The sequence below is a fragment of the Orbicella faveolata genome, unplaced genomic scaffold (genome assembly GCF_042242905.1).
Source record: "Orbicella faveolata isolate gen_17 unplaced genomic scaffold, um_ofav_v1 contig_46, whole genome shotgun sequence".
Taxonomy (NCBI): domain Eukaryota; kingdom Metazoa; phylum Cnidaria; class Anthozoa; order Scleractinia; family Merulinidae; genus Orbicella; species Orbicella faveolata.
The window spans coordinates 22,917,449-22,937,500 of record NW_028301576.1 but is presented as its reverse complement, the minus strand read 5'-3'; the positions used below and the strand labels follow the sequence as shown (position 1 = coordinate 22,937,500).

Here is a 20,052-nt window from a genome sequence, read left to right as displayed (position 1 = left end):
CATGAAAAAGTTGAAACACATGAAATAACTCTGAACTAACTAAAAATGATGAGGTTATATGAGACTAGATTTTCCTTCGCAACGGCTCGAAAAGATCGGTTAATGGGCCCTTAAGATTTGTTCGTTTGTGTCCTCAATTATCACTGTACTCTTTTTCCTAGTTTGTAGACTTCAGTAATAAAATTTAATAGTGATTCACAAAAGTGCTGTGGTATAATTATCACTTTCTATTCTTTCTCTAAAAAGTCGAACATTCCTATATCGAGGTTAATTTATTGCAATTTTAAATGATTTATCTAAGTACTTTGTTTGTTGCAAGCAATAGTACTAGTTCAGGGTTACTGATATGAAAATTTGCTTTCATGTGTTAAGAATGGCTGGCTCAACATTTTTTTGTATATGAGAAATGTTTTTATCGGTGCAGAGTGTTGATGAGAATTTCTTACCCAAACGTTTTTTATAAGTGGATTAACATCAGCAACAAGCCAAATTTTTAAAAAAGCAATATATTTAGAATAAAGATATATTTTTTATAGCATACACTAAAATTGTTATGGGGTTCAGAAATTGAATATAAACCAATAAACTTTGAACATTAATGAAGTGTCATGGCTTTCGGTTTCTGAGGACCGTTCGACAGATTTGATTGTTAAGCAATGTTGCCGCCCACATCCACAGCCAACCCGGACAGAATCCCACGAACCAGCCCTGTGGAACGAAAAAAGAGTTCACAAGTAAATGCAGTGCATGGTCGAGTTCTGCGAAACTACAATGAGCTACAATAGTGTTGAAAGACTTCACAGTAGAATTCAATTTTCGAGCGTCTGGGAAACATCCCCCCCCCCCCTCCCCTTCCTCCCAAACAATGTTGAATTTTCTATTTCTAAGATAACGCAGATCATAGCACCTACGCAACATTGAATCAGGGGGCTGGGGGTATCAGAATCAACGCTAAATGCAAATGAAATAGAATAAGAGGTTAAATATCGAAAAGTGTCATTTTCTAAAAACCTCTCTACTTTTGCCACTTGTAGCTCACAAGATGCGAAGCTTGGGAAAGTGGGCTCACTGTTTTATTAGACATTTTCCATTACACACTTTGCATTGGGATTCTAAAAATAATATCGAAAACTCTACAATTGTGCGACCTCCGGCAATCTTAGTCAAATTTTGCCAACGATGAAAAAGCCAGACAAATAGACCATTTTAGTAGTCAATAGCGCCTGTTTGGGCAGTAACCAATCAGGAGCCAGGGATTATACCACGTGACCACTTTTTTCCCATACATTCTCTTAAATTTGCAAATCCAAGATGGCCCCTTTGGTAGCAAAACATGGCGCCCGTGACGTCACAGGTCACGTGCATTCCCAAATAAGGTCAACATGAAATCGAGGTTCGTGTGCGAATAAAAAGGTGTTGAGTTGTTGAGTTTGGCATTGTTGTTTGGAGATCGACGCGAAAAAGGATGACTTCGGAGGAGAGCAAGACGAAGGTGGAGGTGATTAGTATTCCTGCGGGGACGTTGCCAGACGACATTCCGAGAGAGGAGTTTGCAGCGAGAGTGTTGGATGCCGTGAAGGATAGTCTTCTTGGAAAGATTATGAAAAGCTCCGTTAGGGACAGTACGGATAACCTCCTGAAGAAAGAGATGGCGAAGCTGGCGGATGAGGTGATCAAGTTCAGACAAGCCATGTCAAGGAGGATGCTGGAGGACGAGTCTCTGGATAAAAAGGAACCTGTGCGTTTGGAGAGGTTGCCGGAGAGTTTTGAGGCCGGATGGAAAGAGTGGAAGAGTGGTTGGGGAGACAGAGAAGAGTTGGCGTACGCAGCATTTATCGAAACGATGACGTCACCAGAGGAGTGAAAAAAACATTTTTATTTTATGCTTGTAACTAATAAAGATCCTTTAACGAGAGAATGTACATGGTTTGTTGCGTGATTTTTTTCATCGTCTCTAGGGCTTGCACGTCATTGGTTCCTAGATGCACGAGGGATAGCATCATGGTTTGGGGTGTGAGAAATTCTCCGTGAAAGCCTGAGGAGGATTCGAAAACGCGTCCGAAGGGCCAGACCTTGGAGAGGTCTCTTCGCATGTACCAGGGGTAGGGAAAATGTTGGGTGAGGAAGAGGAGCATGACATCCTCGTCGGGGTGGGGTTCGTCCAAACGGATTTTACAGGCCAGGGGTCTCTAAAAAGAAAAAAAGAAAAAATTTTAATGCCCCGGCTAGGAATCGAACCTGGGTCTTTGAGGCCACAACTCAACGTCTTGACCATTAGACCATCGAAGCGCTTACCTCTTTAGGACTTGGTTTTGGGGATGTCATCGGGAGGAAGTCCGAAATACACGGTATTGCAATGAGGGCAGCGTCTTTCGGAGGGTTTCAACCACCAGGTGTGGAGGGCTTTACAGCTTCCGTGAAAGAATTGGTCGCAACAGGGTGTCAGGAAGTAGTCGCTGATACTGTGATTGGGAGTGAATCCTTCCTTACACCATATACATTCGGGTTTAGGAAATCGAGACATGGAGTCTGAAAATAGAACAAAAACTTTTTTTATTGGACACTACTTAATTGACATGGTGGGACGTGTGCACGGTCCTATTGACCGGCGCCCTCTTTTTCCTCGGGATAACAATCAATAAACGATTTGACGTGATTGACACGTGACAGGGCCTGGTCGTAACCGTGTCCCAGGAAGACGGGTTCGTAACAGTTGGTTTCCAGATTGTGGTACATGCCATAGATGACCCCACAACAGGTTGCGTAGACGCACCCTAGCCCCCAGTCTTTTCTCAACGGTCCCGAGAGCGCGCGTACGAATTTGGTGTGGTTCCCTTTTCTGCTCAATTCTAGGATCGGTTGGCGGCAGCAGGGTCTCAGCTGTTTGCATACGTGACAATGGAGGGGTGGTTCCATGTCTAAAATTGAAGCAATTGTTGGTAAGTGTTGCGGACCCAGTCTACATGAATCACCAAATCATTGGTATCGTCCTCGTCAAGGACCCCCAACCTCTCTTCCAGCCCCAAAAGATCTAGTTGGTCCAGGGCCACCTCGATAAAACCTGAAAGTTGTTCTAGGTCAATGTACAAAGGGGTCTCTTCTTCTTCGTCCTTCATCCACTCTCTCACCCGCTTTTCCCAGGTAGTCAACTCTACGTTACACCGCTCTAATACTTCCATACTCACTTGGTACTTTGAGAAACCACAGCAACGAGAGTATCCACAGTCTTCTGTAATGGGCGCTCAATACAAGTTGAAAATAACTCAGAGTGCCTTTGACGGTCCGACTCGCTTATTTTATACACGCGGTGTAAGGGTGTCCAGTCTCCTACCGTGAGTGGGTGTGGTAGGGGGATACCCCCTATCCCCTGGGTCTGGGGTAACACGTGACTTCGTATCGATCTGTGATTGGTTGAACGGATCTGCATAAAGCGAATCCGCGTCGCCCCGATCTTCACTCTGAGTTTTAAACTTGTATTGAGCGTCATTATGGCCTTGAGGGAGAGATACTTGCAGAATGATTTCAGACCGAGAAAGCCTGACACTACCTATGAAGAAGCAATCGATAGAATGGACGAGGACTGGACCCGATTCTATGAGACCATGAACTTTCCCATCCGGGATTTGTTGGCGGGGCGACGTTGGCTTTCCAGTCAGCTCGAGGTAATGCTGCATCAGATATTATTTTTCATGGATGAGCAGAGGGAAAACTGGACGCGGAGTTTGTTCCAGTACCGGAGCATTGAGAAGTGTTTCGGCAGGACCTTGTTTAACGCGATCTATGCCATACGTAAGAACATTGTATGGGACGTGAAGGTGAAGCCGCCCGTGGACCGGATCACGTTTCACCGACTTATGCTATGCTACGGTTTCGAGCCTTTTCAGTCCACATGGACTAAGAGACAAAAGAACACTGCGAGACGTTATGTCAACGTGATCAATTTTTATTACAGCACATTTAACAAATGTAATCAAGTGACAATGCGATCGATGATCGACGCGAACGATAGATTACCCAACGTGTAAATATTGGAAAATAAAAAATGTCAGAGTGTGTTTTTTTTACAAAAAACTGTGTCTGTGTTTTTGGAAAAAAAATGGGCGGGGCGAGGTTTCGATCCTCGGACCTCTGGGTTATGAGCCCAACGCGCTTCCACTGCGCTACCCTGCCTTTCTTAGTTTGGGTCCTGTCCATTGATCAGTATGGCTTCGGCGACTCCTCGTGGGTATTCGTCGATCCATTGAAAGAACTTGCAGGTGCGCTTGGGACACTTGAGATAGAGCCTGTCTGGGTTGGACTGGGAGTGGGAGGTGGCTAAGACCAGGGACTTGCTGCATAGACATCGGAAACGAGCTGGGTCGATGTTCCTGTAGCAGGGGTGGGTCTGTTCTTCGACGCGTCTCAGGTAAGTGCTCACCTCTTTGACGCCACAGGTCACATAACACTTGGTGTAGAATCTGGAAGAGGGGCATCGGTAATACTCCCAGGTACTACCGTCTGGGGTTTTCACTCTTCCATATTCCATGGGTACCATGCAACGCGGGCAGGTGGGATCTTGTGGTTTCAGTTGGTTCAGGAACTGATCGGGGTCGAATTCCTCCAACACTTGTACTTCGGTGGATTCTCCTTGGTCATCCACTTCAGGTGGCACTTCTACGAGGTTGTCTTTCTTGAATTTGCCGAGTCCCAGGGGTTCCAGTACTTGCAGGACTTGCATGGTTCGAGGAGGTGAGTCTCTTATCACGGTCATGCATCCGCCTTGAATGGCAGGTAGCTTTGAGTCTGTGAAGATAGAGATTGAGTTAGTATCCCAACAAGGTGTTTTCACGTCGCATGGTTTCTAGGATGTGGGTGGTTTTTCGCACGTTCTTGGGGGTCAGTCTTTGCCTTCGCTTGTAATGGTTACTTTTCATTTGGCTTCTACATTCTTGACGTTGGATCGAAAAGGCGCTCCATGGTCGCGAGAAGCCTTTGAGAGGGACGGTGGTCCAACTGACCGAGTCCGGGGTGATCGCTTTGAAGAGGACGCGTTCGTTGAAACGTAGTCTGGAACGAGGTTTTTTGAATAACCATCTATCTAAGGTGGATTGTAGTTTACCTTCTCCTTCCACTCTCTTGGGTAGGAGCAGTTTCTTACGCGCCTCCTTCTTTTTCTTTTTCTTTTTCCTGTCGGGTTCGACGTGTGAATCCATGACTACGACTGCTGAAAAGTGATTCGTGATGGAATGCGTGGTTCGACCTTATGGACGTTTTTTGACGACCAATCGGTGACGTGTGGTGTGATGGGATCATGTGACGGTCTTCGTTCCGATTGGTGGATCTGAAAAAGGGCGCGTGATCCGGGAAAGTACGGAGTGAAAGTGGATCCACGGCGCGGGTATAAAAGGAGCCCGTTGGACGCAGCGAATCATTCTCGACTTGCTCTTGACGCGGTGATGACCTATAGACCTATGAATGATAGAGACGTGCAAGAGATCATTGAAGATTTGAGACGACATTTGAATCAAGCTTCTGACGAATTGGATATAATCGAAAAAGAAGGCGAAAGATCGTCCTATGTGAGGCTAATTGACTTAGAATTGCACGTTGTTGGTCCCTTGTACTTTAGGCTTCAAAGACACCTGACTGACTGGGGAGACCCGAAGCACCATCCTGAATTGTCGGATCTAGGAAGAAAGAGGTTTGACGAGGCAAGATGACTTACTATAGCAACTCGAACCAGATTCGGGACCTAGTGAAGCAGATCGTGGATCAGAAGGTACACACTTTAAGAGATCTCGATGCCATTCCGGATGCTAAAGTGGACATGTACATTTTTGACAATCTCTTCGAACCGTTAGGTCAAATACCCGATAGTCTGTGGTCTTTTGAGCTCTTGATGAGACGTCGTCCTGACTGGGGTGGTACGATTTTGGAGATGATGAAGAGGAACGAAAAGGTGTACCTTTTCTGCGGTGAGTGGTGTCGCGTGATGTACAGAAGTGGTAGCGGTCAATTCAAATTCATTCATTGTCGGGATCCCGCCCTGGACGCCGAGCGTGCCTGTTTGATCGCCACGGATCACCTCACGTACATGATGAGCGATGCCATCCGTGATCTGTTTGAACCCTTGCGTTTCGCTCGAGACCTGTCACGACGGGTGATGGAGTCCGACAAGAGTCCCAAGGTGGAGGAGATACTGACTTTCAACAGGTGCGCTCACAAGGAAACGTGTCTGAAGTTGGAAGAGTTGATCTACGATGTCATGCGTCAGCGTGATCTGTGGAAGGATCGGTTTTTCTTTCGTGCCCTAGCAGCGGATGAGGATGACCTGTGTGGTGATTGTAGAGAGAGTATGCGACAAGCATTCTATGTGAAGGGGGACGAGGAGGAAGCCCTGAAGTGGAGACCCGGTAAAGGGTATTGTGATTGGAGAAATTGTAAATATTATGCCATGGATACCTATGAGGAAGACTGTGATAATGAGTATGGTCAGGAATGTAAGAACTCTGAATATGTTCAATGCTTTTCAGATTCGGACTAAGTCTTTTTCGTCTTCTTTTTCGTTTTATCCAATCAGAGTCGATTTTACGTAAGAACCAATCAGGCACGATGTTTTTTGTACATATAAGAAAGTCGAAATAAAAAATTGGGTTCAAATCATTATGTCTCATGCCTTGAGTTGGTTGATCTCGAGAGTGTGTGCGACCATGGCCGATCGATGGTGTTGGACGACCTTGTGTTCCAAGTGCGCTAGAGTCTACGAGCGATACGGTAAGGGTGAACCCATCCCTGACCATTTCAGTGATTCGCCTTTGGAGGTGTTTGACTATACCGACGTCGAACCCAACGTGATGCGTTTTGTCGTTTATATCTTGTGGTTGAAACGGCAACCCGATTCATTTAAGAAGTATCTCGAGGTACGGGAGCAACGTTTCGAGTTGTGGAGACAGTGCATTTACAAACTTTATCGACTATGAAGAAAGGTCAAAAGAAGAAGCAAAAGCCGCTTTCGACCGGAACGTTACTGGGACGGTACCGGGATCCTTCCAGACCCGGTAGTCTGGGTGGTCTGACGCGATTCGCCCAGGCCAATAAGATCTCGGTACGACGTGCTCGCGAGGTCTTGCAACGGGATTTGGGGTACACGCTGCACAAACCCAGACGTCGTCGTTTTCCCACGGTCCCGGTGGTGGTGTTCGGCATCGACGAGCAGTGGACGGCCGACCTAATCGAGGTGATCAATATTTCAAGGTACAATCGAGGGTATCGTTATCTCTTGACGGTGGTGGACGTGTTTTCCAAGCACGCCTGGGTCCAACCCTTGAAGAGCAAGACGGGTAAAGCGGTGACGGAAGCCATGACAAAGATCTTGAAAGGAGGTAGAAAACCCCTCAATCTTCAGACGGACGACGGGAAGGAATTCTACAACAAGACGTTTCAGGATTTGATGAAGCAGAAAGGCATTCATCATTTTTCGACGCGTGGGGATACGAAATCCAGTGTGGTGGAACGGTTCAATCGGACCCTGAAAGAACGTTTGTACCGATACTTCACCGTGAAGAATACGATGACGTTTGTGCCCGTGTTACAAGATCTGGTCCGAGGGTACAATCGATCGTATCATCGCAGTATCAAGATGGCTCCCGATCAAGTGACTTTAGCCAATAGCGAGAACGTGTGGGAGACTCTTTACGGGAAGAAAAAGGGAAAAAAATCGAGACGACCTCCGCTGAAAGTCGGGGATCGTGTGAGACTGAACAAGAAGTTCCGACAGTTCAAGAAAGGGTATTTACCCGGTTGGACCGAAGAGGTGTTTGTGATACGCCGAGTGCGTCCTGGGAAGGTCACCACGTACAAGGTGGAAGAATGGGACGGCACGGCGGTCGAATATGGGGCGCCGTTTGTAAATTTATTATTTAGACCGAATTTATGCCATTTTCCCCTTATTTATAAATAATTGGAAATGCCACAAAATTTGTTTATAAATAAGACACAAGAACTTGTCCGTTGATATGTAAATAGTTATTTTAGGTACGTCCTGATTTATAAATAATCTTTTACCATAGAGTTATTATATATAAATAACAAACTAAACAACTTCAATTATTTATAAATCAGGTCATCTCTAAAATAGTTATTTACATATCATAAAGTTTGTAAATCCCATTATTTATAAATAAATTACTTCGCCGGGAGTGTAAATTCATTATTTAGAAATAATAAATTTCACCTCGCCGAGTGTAAATTTATTATTTATAAATAATGAACTTCACTGAGTGTGTAAATTCACTATTTAGAAATAATGAATTTCACCTCACCGACTGTAAATTTATTATTTATAAATAATGAACTTCATTGAGTGTGTAAATTCATTATTTAGAAATAATGAAGTTTCACCTCGCCGACTGTAAATTTATCATTTAGATATAATGAATTTAACCGTGTGTGTAAATTCATTATTTAGAAATTCATTATTTAGAAATAATAAAGTTTCATCTCGCCGAGTGTAAACTTATTACTTAGAAATAATGAACTTCACTGAGTGTGTAAATTCATTATTTAGAAATAATGAAAGTATGAATGGCTGACCCAACGTCTCTTGCCCGATCGATTTCGGAGGCTGTTTCTCGCGCTATAAGTGAGACAGTTAATGCTGCCCTTGCTCAGGTAGGTATGCAGCCTGAAATTCAGCAGTGACAGATCTAGGGGAGGCTCCCCCCCCTTATTTTGAATAATTGCGTTTAAGCGAGAATCACGCTTCAAATATCTATTGTGTAGTTCTTATTCACTCAACAATTCGGCAGCTCACACTGCAACAGGAACAACGACAACGACAACGACAACGACAACAACTACTCAAAGGCCGAGGTAACAGGTAAATTTTAAGACAAGAAATTGCTGCATGAAGAAAATGCAGAGCTTTTAAAATCGGGAAATCGAATAATGTATTTACTTGCTTAAATAATTTTTTGTAGCCTGCGAACAGGCCCACGTTGGAGCACAAACGCGCTCGGCGTAGCTGAGAGCGAGAAATCGACGGGCGAAGCCGCAAGAGGAGAAAGTCACTTCTTGGCGCCTCTTTCCCGCCGATCGCTATTCCTCTTCGTCACTCGCGCGTTTGACTCAAACGTGAACCTGCTCGCAGGTTAAATTCTTTGTGACTTTTGTGACCTTTGGACGGATAGCTGTGTGACACACTTTGTTTGGCTTGATCAAGTCACGGCTAGACATGTCTATTCCAGGCAAGTCCAAAGATCGTACACGTAGAAAGCTAAATTAATTTACGTTTAAACCACTGTTGAATAGACCTTTTTCGACTGGGCGGTTTGTTGCCCTATTTCAGACCATGTGATGATACTCTTGAGAATTCTTCCTTTCAAATTTTCAAATAGTTGCGCGTATATGAAAAAATAATTTTTAGATGAATAAAAGAACAATTCTCTAGAGAATATCACGTGGTCTGTAATGGAACAACAAACCGCCCAAGCGAAAAAGGTCTATTTCAATAGAAATCAGACCTTTCACTTAACACGCCAAGCGATTTTTATTTTCTTCATGCAGCAGTTTCTTTTCTTGAAATTTACTTCTTACCTCGGCCTTTGAGTAGTTGTTCCTGTTGCAGTGTGAGCTGCCGAATTGTTGAGTGAATAAGAACGACATAATAGATATTTGAGGCGTGGGGTGGGGGGGAACGGGCCCCCGGGCCCATCATCCAGATCCGCCACTGCTGAATTTCAGGCTGCATACCTACCTGAGCAAGGGCAGCATTAACTGTCTCACTTATAGCGCGAGAAACAACCTCCGAAATTGACCGGGCAAGAGACGCTGGGTCAGCCATTCATACTTTCATTATTTCTAAATAATGAATTTACACACTCAGTGAAGTTCATTATTTCTAAGTAATAAATTTACACTCGGCGAGATGAAACTTCATTATTTCTAAATAATGAATTTACACACACGGTAAATTCATTATATCTAAATGATAAATTTACAGTCGGCGAGGTGAAACTTCATTATTTCTAAATAATGAATTTACACACTCAGTGAAGTTCATTATTTATAAATAATAAATTTACAGTCGGCGAGGTGAAATTTATTATTTCTAAATGGTGAATTTACACACTCAGTGAAGTTCATTATTTATAAATAATAAATTTACACTCGGCGAGGTGAAATTCATTATTTCTAAATAATGAATTTACACACTCAGTAAAGTTCATTATTTATAAATAATAAATTTACACTCGGCGAGGTGAAATTTATTATTTCTAAATAATGAATTTACACTCCCGGCGAAGTAATTTATTTATAAATAATGGGATTTACAAGCTTTATGATATGTAAATAACTATTTTAGAGATGACCTGATTTATAAATAATTGAGGTTGTTTAGTTTGTTATTTATATATAATAACTCTATGGTAAAAGATTATTTATAAATCAGGACGTACCTAAAATAATTATTTGCATATCGACGGACAAGTTCTTGTGTCTTATTTATAAACAAATTTTGTGGCATTTCCAATTATTTATAAATAGGGGAAAATGGCATAAATTCGGTCTAAATAATAAATTTACAAACGGCGCCCCATAGTCGAAGGCACGTTTTACGCGCAAGATTTGCAAAAGGTGGACGTGAAAGACGACGATCTGTTCCGCATCGACAAGATCGTCAAACGAAAAGGGGATAAAGTCTTGGTGCGTTGGAAAGGTTGGCCAGTCAAGTACGACAGTTGGGTGGATAAAAAAGGCTTGTACGTGACCCAAAAGGCCAAGACGAAAAAATGAAGGACTTTTACGTGCAGTTGATGAGCAATGCCAGCACGAGCGAGTTCACGGACAACAAGGCCAACAGTTTCAAGAACCGTCTGCCGTATCCGCTCCTGTTTGAATCCGACAAGGAATGGAAAGTGGGATTGGCGAGCGTATCTTACCCGATTCCTCCGTCACGACCGCATCAAGTACCAGTCCCTCAAGTGCACGACTTTGACGACGACGACTACGCGTTCGGTATGGAGTGGACCATTGAAACGTTCAGGTTGCTAGACGACGGGATTACGTGGCGTCCTTCGCGATACCCAGTGACATTTGACGTCTACGGGAAGGAACTGAACCGCGTCCGACACAAAGTGACGAGCGGCAGATCTCTCATGCAATACCTCATCAATCGTTTTCACGAACGCCTGTATCATTACATGGATCATGCGGATGAAAGTCTACGAGCGCCGGACGGGAAAAAATACTACCCCGTGTTCCGATGGGAGGGGAACGATTTGATTATCGACAACACCGACACGTTCCTCGACGAGTCCGGAGACAGACATCGTCCCAGAGTGTATTTTGGTCCTAAACTGGTCAAGAAGTTGGGTTTGATTCGCGAGGAATCGTATTACTCCGTTCACTTGGACGTGAATATGATCAAGATCTTTCCCAATGACAAAGTCCCGTCTGATTTCAAGAAAGACTGGACCGACCATAGCGACAATCGATCTCGCGAATTTTGGAGTATGCTCAGCACTGGGTCGTTACAGCTCAGTCCCTATTGCAACTGGCGCTTCAGTTACTTGGACGAGGAATACGCCAAGACCTATCGCGGAGTCGTCGTTCATCCGGACCTCCCTCCGCCTCGCAGTCCCATGTACCTGTATTCGAATGTGGGTCGTAGCACCATCACGGGGAATCGAGTCACGGATCTCTTGAGAGAAGTCCCACACGACTCGACCAAGACGACTACGAACCGACTCAGATTCAATATAAACCCGTGCGCAGCAACGTTTTGGATATAGTGGAGGTGCAATTGGCCGAGAACGACGGAAGACTGGTGGACTTTACCTCGGGCGTGACCTCGGTGACATTACACTTCAAGTATGAATGAGTCTGTCGACGACTTTTACGTGCAACTGATGAGCAATGCCAGCACGAGCGAGTTCCCGGACAACAAGGCCAACAGCTTCAAGAACCGTCTGCCGAACCCGTTGCAGTTGAGAGAGTCGGGATGGAAAGTGGGTATCAGCGACCTCTCGTTTCCGTCCGCGACGCGTAAGATGGACTTGAAGGATTCTCTTCTGTTTGAAATCTGGTGGATCAATATGGTGGACGCGGATCGAAACATATACAGCCGGGTCTCTTCAGTGACACGAGAGGGCGATTTGGAATTCACGCCGAGGACCGGTACCGAGTTGATGAACGCGATACGAGATCGATACATGCGTAGGTTGAGAGATCGAACGGATGCTGACGTGACGATGTACAAGAAAAAGAGCAAACCCGACGATCCAACCGAATTGCTGTACACGGTCATGCATCGGGCCGAGCATGGAGAATGCGTCCTGGACAATTCGAGAACGTGCATCAGCCTCCTGATCAACGGTAAACGCGTCTACCCACAAATGTCCATCGGCATCGAATTGGCCAAGAAGATGAAATGGGTGAAGATGGGAACATTGCAAAACGGTCAACCCGGTTACGTCTTGGGACCTCACTTGAGGAAAGAATTTCCCACAGAAGTCATACCCACGGCCACTGACTTGATCATAGGTCAGAATGACGGGGACGAGACATTTTACAAGATCGACCCGGACACCTTACATTTGAGTTGTTTCATCAATTGGGTTTTCACGGATTTGGATCGCAGTTACGAAGAGGCGTTCGGTCACGAGCGTCGTTCCTTGTTCGTGTATTCGAATGTGGGACAGAGTATGGTCACGGGGAATCAAGTCACGGACATGTTGAAACAGGTTCGTTACGATCCGGACGTGATCGACCTTCAACCGAGACACATCCTATATCTACCGGTGCGCACGACCTTTTTGGACATTGTCGAGACGCAGGTATCTGAGAACGACGGACGACTGGTGGACTTTGCGTCGGGCGTGACCACGATCACGTTGCATTTCAAGAAAGGATGAGTGATTTTTACGTCAGCTTACCCAGTCACAGTGGTAAGAGCGAGTTCCCGGACAACAAGGCGAACCATTTCAAGATCAGGTTACCACGTCCCCTACGCCTGAATGGAGAAGGAGGCTGGAAAGTGGGAATGAGTAGCATCGCCATGCCGGATGCGCACGTGACGTTGCCTTCTTTCACCGCTTCTGAGGATAAAACCATCTTGTCCTCCTTCTCATGGAGACGCATAGAATCGAGTAGTTTCTACACGTTTGGAGAAGCTTACTTCGACACGGATGACCTCAAAGAGGTATTTTACAACGTGGACGGTGTCGGATTCATGAAATCCATGATCGCCTTTTTCACGCGACAACGCATCTTCAAGAACTCTGGACCCAAATTGGGAGCCAAATATGTCACGAGTGATGGGAAGAGAAGCTACGTCAAGTTCAAGTGGGAAGGTGATGAACTGGTCACGGAAAACAAAAACACCTTTCGTCCGGTCACACATTTCCCCGCGTTCCACGTCAATGTTGAACTGGCTTTAAAAATGGGATGGCTCAAAAAGAACAGCAGTGGTTACGAACTGGGACCTAACTTGCAGTTAGAACTTTTTGACGATGTCGTTCCGGACATTAGCGTCGTCGGGGACGTCCATGACAAGGACGGATCACCTGTCTTTTGGGGTGTCATCACAGATAAGGGAGGAAATGGAGATTTTTTAAAACTCAGCATCTATTGCAATTGGCGTTTTCTAAACCTGAACAAAGCTTTCGAGGTGGTGGTGGGAAGCAGTTCGCGTTCCTTGTTCGTCTACTCTGACGTGTGTAGAAGTGGTGTGGTGGGAAATCAAGTCACGGATGTACTGAGAGAGGTCAACTTGATTCGAAGAGGTGCGGGTGTTCAGTATTTCGAGCCCTACCACATTCAATATATTCCCGTGCGCAAAGACGTCATTGACATAATAGAGGTGCAAGTGGCTGAGACAACTGGAGAACTGGTGAGATTTGGACCTGGCAATACGATCGTGACGTTACACTTTAAGAAAGAATGATCGGTGGAACGTTGGTACGATTTCATCCCGATAAAATGAAGCAAACCGGAGACGGATTCGGCATGGCTTGGAGAGGTGTCAAGAAACGAGGTCCCGGCATTCTCCGAGACTTTATCACCGAGGCGGCCACGGAAGGTCTGAAAGGTTTAAATTCGGGTGGCAAGGGAGGAAAGCCCAATTGGAGAGGTGGACTCGCCGGGGTCAAGAGAGGAGCGACACGAGCCGTGAAACGTAAAGCGACGCAAGAGATCAAACGGGCGTTGACGAAAAAAGTGAGAAAAGATCTATTTGGAGTATGAATCCCATTTACTCGAGGCGCGTGAGACTTATCCCGATACAACGAACGTATAAAGGCGGATCGATCTTCCCGTCCCGATCAAAACGCCCGAACTATCGTTGGGTGCAGTCAGCCCTGAGAAGGAGACGAAGACGACGACGACGACGTAGACGATGACGGACCTCGTGGCTCATGCCCGTTCGGCGGGGGTTCGTAACCCTCGTCTGAACATGTTCAGTACCCCTCCCACGGATGTCAGCATGTCGTCTCGACGGTTGGTGAGAATCAACCCGTTCAATACGGGGATCAATCCAGTGACCTTCCAAGTCGATCCTCAAGAAGACTTTATCGACTTGAACGAGAGTTTCTTCGAAGTGGAATTGACCGTCAAGAAAGGTAACAACACGAATCTGGTGACAGCGGATGTCATGGGACTCGCCAATAATCTGGCCCACACCCTCTTCAAACAGATCAATGGGAGATTGAAAGGGACTCTCATCAGCCCCCAGACGGACACTTACCACCTCAAAGCTTACATCGAGACACTGTTGAACCACGACCGAGACGACGGTGAATCGATCCTGACACCTAGTGGTTGGTACAACTGTCTCGGTGTACCCGACGACGGAGATGACGATGAATTGACAGCCAACGCGTTGGATTTTGGTACTCCTCACGCTGAATATACTGCTTTAACCCAAGATCTCAAGAACGCGGTCCTGGGACGATCCCAGTTTCTAGATGGAAAAGCCGTGACTTTGAGGTTCAAACCTTTCCTGGAAGTGTTTCATCTCAGCAAGTTACTGTTACCTGGCGTGCAGATCCAGATTGACATGTACTTCAATACCCCAGCCATGTGGACCGTCCGATGGGCCGGTGTCAGTACACTGAGACTGACTGAAGCCGACGTGAAAGTGAGATTGTTCCTGTCTCAAGTGAGAGTGACTCCCTCGGTGTACCGAGAGATCATGACCAGCCTGAAAGGTGGAAGAGTGGTCACTTACCCCACGGTGAGAGGGGAAATTCGCACTTACTCGCATCCCAACGACAATCGTCATTTTGAGTGCAGCAATCCTTTCCACAATAAGCTACCTAATCGGTTAGTGGTGTTGTTGTTGAAACAAGCGGCCTTCAACGGAACCATCACCGAGAGTCCGTTCAATTTTGGAAAATTCAATCTGGCTTCCATCAAACAATTGGTGAGAGGTGAAGAGTACCCCTACGAGACCTTGGAACTCGATCACGATGGGGACAGTAAAGATCAGAGAGGCTACTACAGATTCCTCCAAGCCTCAGGAGCGTTGTGCAGGGGAAAAGGAAACATGGTCCGGAAAGAGGATTGGGGGAACGGCAAGAGATGCAACATGTTTGTATTTGACAACACAGCCAATGGATGTTTGGACAGTCCAGTGTTGAACCCCAAGCAAGAAGGTGAACTGCGTCTGGTGATCGATTTCGGAGCCAGTCCGGGAGAAAACCTGACCATCTTGTTGTACGGCGAATTCGAGAACTTGCTGGAGATCAACGAGAACCGAGTCGTCATCTACGACGTGTACCAATGATAAGAAAAAAATGGAGAAAGTAGCCTTGAATAATATACAATTGGATCATTTGGCACGGACGAATCCGTCCCTACGCTGTGTCTTTTACGGCACGGTCCCTTGCGATCGACTTCCCAGGTCACTCCCCCAAGAAGGACCGACCGCTTACATTGTGAACACGGACCCTCACGACAAACCGGGCGTGCATTGGATCGCTTTGTGGGCCGACAAGAACAAGTGCGAGACACTGGACAGTTACGGTCTACCGTTGGACGCGTACGGAACCGCCGAACCGATCCAAGAATGGTTGGATCGTCATTTCAAGTACCAGATTCACAACGGCAAGAGTCTGCAGTCTGCCTGGCGCAAGATTTGTAAAACCCCGTGTCACCAGGACACGTGCGGTTCCTCCAGAGGAGTGCGTCATTTGTTATAAAGTAAGCTGTTCGAAATAAAAAGTGTTCATTTTTGAGAGAACAAGGATGTTGCGTGGTGAGTGCATAAAAAGGTGCGACGGAAAATAAAATTGTTCATTATGGATTTACTGACAAAACAAGACACATGGCTCTTCAGTTTCAAGGGCATAGACATTTGGACGACGTCATAGCCAGGTTAGAAAAACGCTACGGAAAAGCTGGTAAAAAGACGCCTCAACCCAGTGCAGCTCATTTCAAGAAAAACCAACCGCCGAAAAGACGACTCGATCTTAAAATACTTCAACCCGCCAGAAGACAAGTGTCTTTTCAACCACCTGCTGTCCTTGACACCGGTGAATTACCAGCGACTGTGACCACCCGTAGGAAACGCAAGAGAGCGCCCACCATGCCGGGGCTTTCCGAGAAAGAAGATAGGAAAAGAAGAATGAAAAAGAGGCATTGGTACGAAGACAAGTTCGGAGATTTGAGTAAATTCGCCAAGAAACCTCGAAAAAAGAGATCGGCGCCTGCCAAGCGTCCCAAGAGAGCCGCTGCCAAGAGAGCCATGGCCAAGATCAAGAGGGGAAAAGCGTGGTACGCCAGGAAATTCCAAGTGGGAAAATTCGCGAAACGGCAGAGAGCCCCTGCCAAGAGTCGTGCCAAGAAAAAAGCCATCTGTTTCAATCGTAGGGTCACCCTCTTGAGTCTGATGAAACGCATCCCGGCCGTCAAGACCCCATTGGCCAAGTTGTTCGGATAAAAACGGAGCGTCTCGAGACCCTGGACCATTTCAAGCTCATGGAACGACGCAAAGCGTTTCAATTTCACACGCCGTCGAGTTTGTTGATAGCGGGTCCGTCTGGCTGCGGCAAGACGGTGTTCACTACCAAACTGCTCTTGGAGAACAGCGACTTGTTCCAACAAAAATCGAAGAGTATTCATTACTGCTACGGATCGTGGCAAGACGGTTTCCAAAAGCTCAAGAAAGGTGGGGTCAAGTTTTACGAAGGCATCCCCGACAGCGAACAGTTACCCCGATGGTTTCCTGGAGGGGGTGTGTTGGTCCTGGACGATCTGATGGACGAGGGTGGTAACGACAAGCGCGTGTTGGATCTCTTCACCAAACACTCGCATCATCGGAAAATCACGGTGATTTACTTGTGTCAGGATCTATTCCCTAACCGAAAATTCGCCAAGACCATTTCCCGAAACGCTCATTACATCGCGGCCTTCAAGAACCCTCGGGATCAGTTAGGGATACGAAATCTATTACTGCAATCGTTTCCCACGCAATGGCAGGACGTGTTGGACACGTTTCGAAAGGTCACCGATCGACCTTACGGTTACATGCTATTGGATCTTCATCCAGCCAGTCAGGACGATCAACGCGTCCTCAGTCATGTGTTAAAAGACGAAGGATTCGTACGATGCCATCAGTTTGCAACCCCGTCATGCTGAGGAGCGAGGTCGAGTGGTTTCCGCTGTTCATCGTCCTATGCAAGACCAGACTCAAATACTGCATGAATCCCCAGGAGCTGGACTACGAACCGATGAGACAGGTCACAGAATGCGAGAGTTACCGTCAAGTACGGTCCGTCATAAACGCATATAATGGTGAAGGTTTCGATTATTTGGTTCATAAGCAACGAGAACTCGCCGAGAAGAAGATAGAAAGAGAGAGGGGAATCGATAAAAATGAGCTCTTATGGTAGTGACGATTTCAACTTATCGGCTCTGAACGATTATTCGCCTTGGGGGACACCGAATCGAACGAGTACTCCGATTCCGCCTGCCGCGGGTGTGGGTACGAGTCTGAACACTCCTCCTTCACCGCTATCGTCACTGCCGACACCGCCCCTGCCCAATGTCTCGACCGTCGAAGTAGGCACTCCTGGCTCGGGTGCATCACAGACCAACGTCGCGGCGGGTGTCGGTAGTGCTGGATCGGTGTCGCGCTCCAACGTCACAGCGGGTGTCGGGGCACCCAGGATAACATCCGCCACACCTTTGGCACGCGCTGTTCGAGGAGGGAAACGACCGAGACGCGTCCCGCGTCAAAATACACCGACGTCATCCAGTGATTCCGGAAGCCGCAGAAGAAGTAGCGCTAGTGGTAGCGGTGGAAGAGGCAGAGGCAGAGGCAGAGGCAGAGGTGGAGGCGGTGGAGGTGGAGGCGGTGGAGGCGGAGGCGGAGGCGGAGGTGGAGGCGGAAGTGGTGGTGACTCCACACCGCCTTCGTCGATTCGATCGGGTCGAGGAGGAAGAAGGAGGCGAGGAGACCGTGTTCTCGACCAAGCCCAGATGCAGCAACAATTGGAAGAGATTTTACGCCAACAACAACAGACGGCCGCGGGTCGTCGCATTGCGGGCATCACGACCACCAACACGATTACGACCACCTATAAAAACGGACAACGCCCTACCGTCACACGCAATTCGACCAGTGTACGTAACTGAAAACAACCATGAGAAGACGCCGTCGTCGACTGAAAAGGAGCAAGCAATGGGGCGGTGCTCTTGCGAATGCCTTGTCTGCGATGTTACCCATTGGTAAAGGGGCTGCCTTGGGATTGGCCAAAGCGTTGGGTGGCCGCGCCGTGAAAACAGGAATCCGAGCCGGAACGACCGCTGCCATTGGTGCCGCGGGAGTGGGCGTGGGTCGCGGGATCCGAAGACTTGTGAGACTTAAGAAAAGACGACCCCCTCGCCGATGAAAAACCATTCGAATCAAGATGTTGAGGAGTGAAGTCGAGTAGTTCCCCTACTTTTTGCATCTATGCCGATGCTCTCGCTCCTACTGGGATGGGACCAGCATGGATCACGAAGACATGAAACGTATCGCGGACGAGTGCGACAGTTACAGACAAGTCCGAGAGATCCTGAACCAATCCGTAGAAACCGCCTTCAAGGACGAGATCTGGGAATACGAGCAACAAGCCAAAAGGATCGAACGTCCCGACAGAAAGTCAGACTACGTTTGGCACTGGTTAGAGAAGAGTCATGAGTACTTCTGTATCTTTATTGGATGAACCTTTCAACACCGTGGTGGATTTGGATTCCCTGAAACGTTTGGACGTCTTGTACGCTTTCTACCACAAGTATTGGTGGTGTCGAAGGCAGATGTTCGGTTACTACAAATTGTGCAACGCCATTCTCAACGGACTGGCCTTACTGACGGTGGCCGTGAGTATCGTCTTGGGATCCGTGTGGAAAGATGGGTACACGGTGGTAGGATTGACGGCTTTTGCCACCTTACTGAAAGGATGGAACGATTTCAAGAAGTATTCGTTCAAGATGGACATGGCCCAATTCGCTTACACGACGTACGAAAAGACGCTGACAGAACTCAGGAACTACGCTTTGGGTGGCGTGGAGGAATTGGATGGGTTTTTGACCAAGATGCAAACGTTGGACGACGTGGTGACGGATTTTACATCTCCCACGTACGACCGATACGTTCGAGACTACGCCATACGATTTCGTCACGTGCCGCTATAAAAAATGACATCGCGGTCATCATCTTCATTCAGAACCAACATGCCCAAGAGGTCAAGGAGAAAGAAAGCGTCTTCGAAAAGACGTAGAACCACCGCCACTAAAAGAAGACGGTACCAAAGGGGAGAAGGGTTTGCCAGTGTAGTGGCGGGTTTACCCAAGGCGGCCTGGGGTATCACCAAAGGCATCGGAAGCCTGAGAGCCAAACAAGAACGGGCGCATACCAAAAGGATGATGGAACGGATGAGACGAGGCGAAAAGTGGGTTGAAGGTGGCGAATCGTTCCGATGCTCCATCATGTGAAAATAAAAGGACGAGGATCGACGTCGTAAACCTCACTGGTCACCATGCGAGCACGGAGGAAGAGGAGGAGGAGACAGAAAGGTGGTGATTTGGCGA

At 46.9% G+C, this 20,052-nt stretch overlaps 4 protein-coding genes and 1 pseudogene across 4 annotated transcripts; 4 read left to right on the top strand and 1 right to left on the bottom strand.

Annotated features, from left to right (window-relative positions):
• Nucleotides 1-1,235: 1,235 nt before the first annotated feature.
• Nucleotides 1,236-1,881, top strand: LOC149098942 (uncharacterized). Its single transcript, XM_089278147.1, has one exon. It carries the CDS (start codon nucleotides 1,466-1,468, stop codon nucleotides 1,862-1,864), a length of 399 nt encoding a protein of 132 aa, XP_089134273.1. The 5' UTR covers nucleotides 1,236-1,465; the 3' UTR covers nucleotides 1,865-1,881.
• On the bottom strand, nucleotides 1,873-2,355 carry LOC149098941 (uncharacterized). Its single transcript, XM_089278148.1, has 2 exons — nucleotides 2,296-2,355; nucleotides 1,873-2,189 (listed from the first exon to the last, which is right to left on the bottom strand). The coding sequence occupies exons 1-2, from the start codon at nucleotides 2,323-2,325 to the stop codon at nucleotides 1,893-1,895; spliced, it is 327 nt and encodes a 108-aa protein (XP_089134274.1). The 5' UTR covers nucleotides 2,326-2,355; the 3' UTR covers nucleotides 1,873-1,892.
• Nucleotides 2,356-4,515: 2,160 nt separating this feature from the next.
• Nucleotides 4,516-6,523, top strand: LOC149098940 (uncharacterized). The gene has a single exon (XM_089278664.1). It carries the CDS (start codon nucleotides 5,696-5,698, stop codon nucleotides 6,521-6,523), a length of 828 nt encoding a protein of 275 aa, XP_089134790.1. The 5' UTR covers nucleotides 4,516-5,695.
• A 4,061-nt stretch (nucleotides 6,524-10,584) lies between these two features.
• Nucleotides 10,585-11,939, top strand: LOC149098939 (uncharacterized; annotated as a pseudogene).
• A 5,387-nt stretch (nucleotides 11,940-17,326) lies between these two features.
• LOC149098938 (uncharacterized) lies at nucleotides 17,327-18,903 on the top strand. Its single transcript, XM_089278175.1, has one exon. It carries the CDS (start codon nucleotides 17,854-17,856, stop codon nucleotides 18,613-18,615), a length of 762 nt encoding a protein of 253 aa, XP_089134301.1. The 5' UTR covers nucleotides 17,327-17,853; the 3' UTR covers nucleotides 18,616-18,903.
• Nucleotides 18,904-20,052: the final 1,149 nt, after the last annotated feature.

Bases quoted from the DNA above. Each gene is read 5' to 3' on its own strand.
- LOC149098938 (XM_089278175.1), top strand. From the start codon at position 17,854: ATGAGCTCTTATGGTAGTGACGATTTCAACTTATCGGCTCTGAACGAT.
- LOC149098940 (XM_089278664.1), top strand. From the start codon at position 5,696: ATGACTTACTATAGCAACTCGAACCAGATTCGGGACCTAGTGAAGCAG.
- LOC149098942 (XM_089278147.1), top strand. From the start codon at position 1,466: ATGACTTCGGAGGAGAGCAAGACGAAGGTGGAGGTGATTAGTATTCCT.
- LOC149098941 (XM_089278148.1), bottom strand. From the start codon at position 2,325: ATGACATCCCCAAAACCAAGTCCTAAAGAG. The intron at 2,190-2,295 runs GTAAGCGCTTCG...TTTTCTTTTTAG, and splicing joins CAAAACCAAGTCCTAAAGAG to AGACCCCTGGCCTGTAAAAT.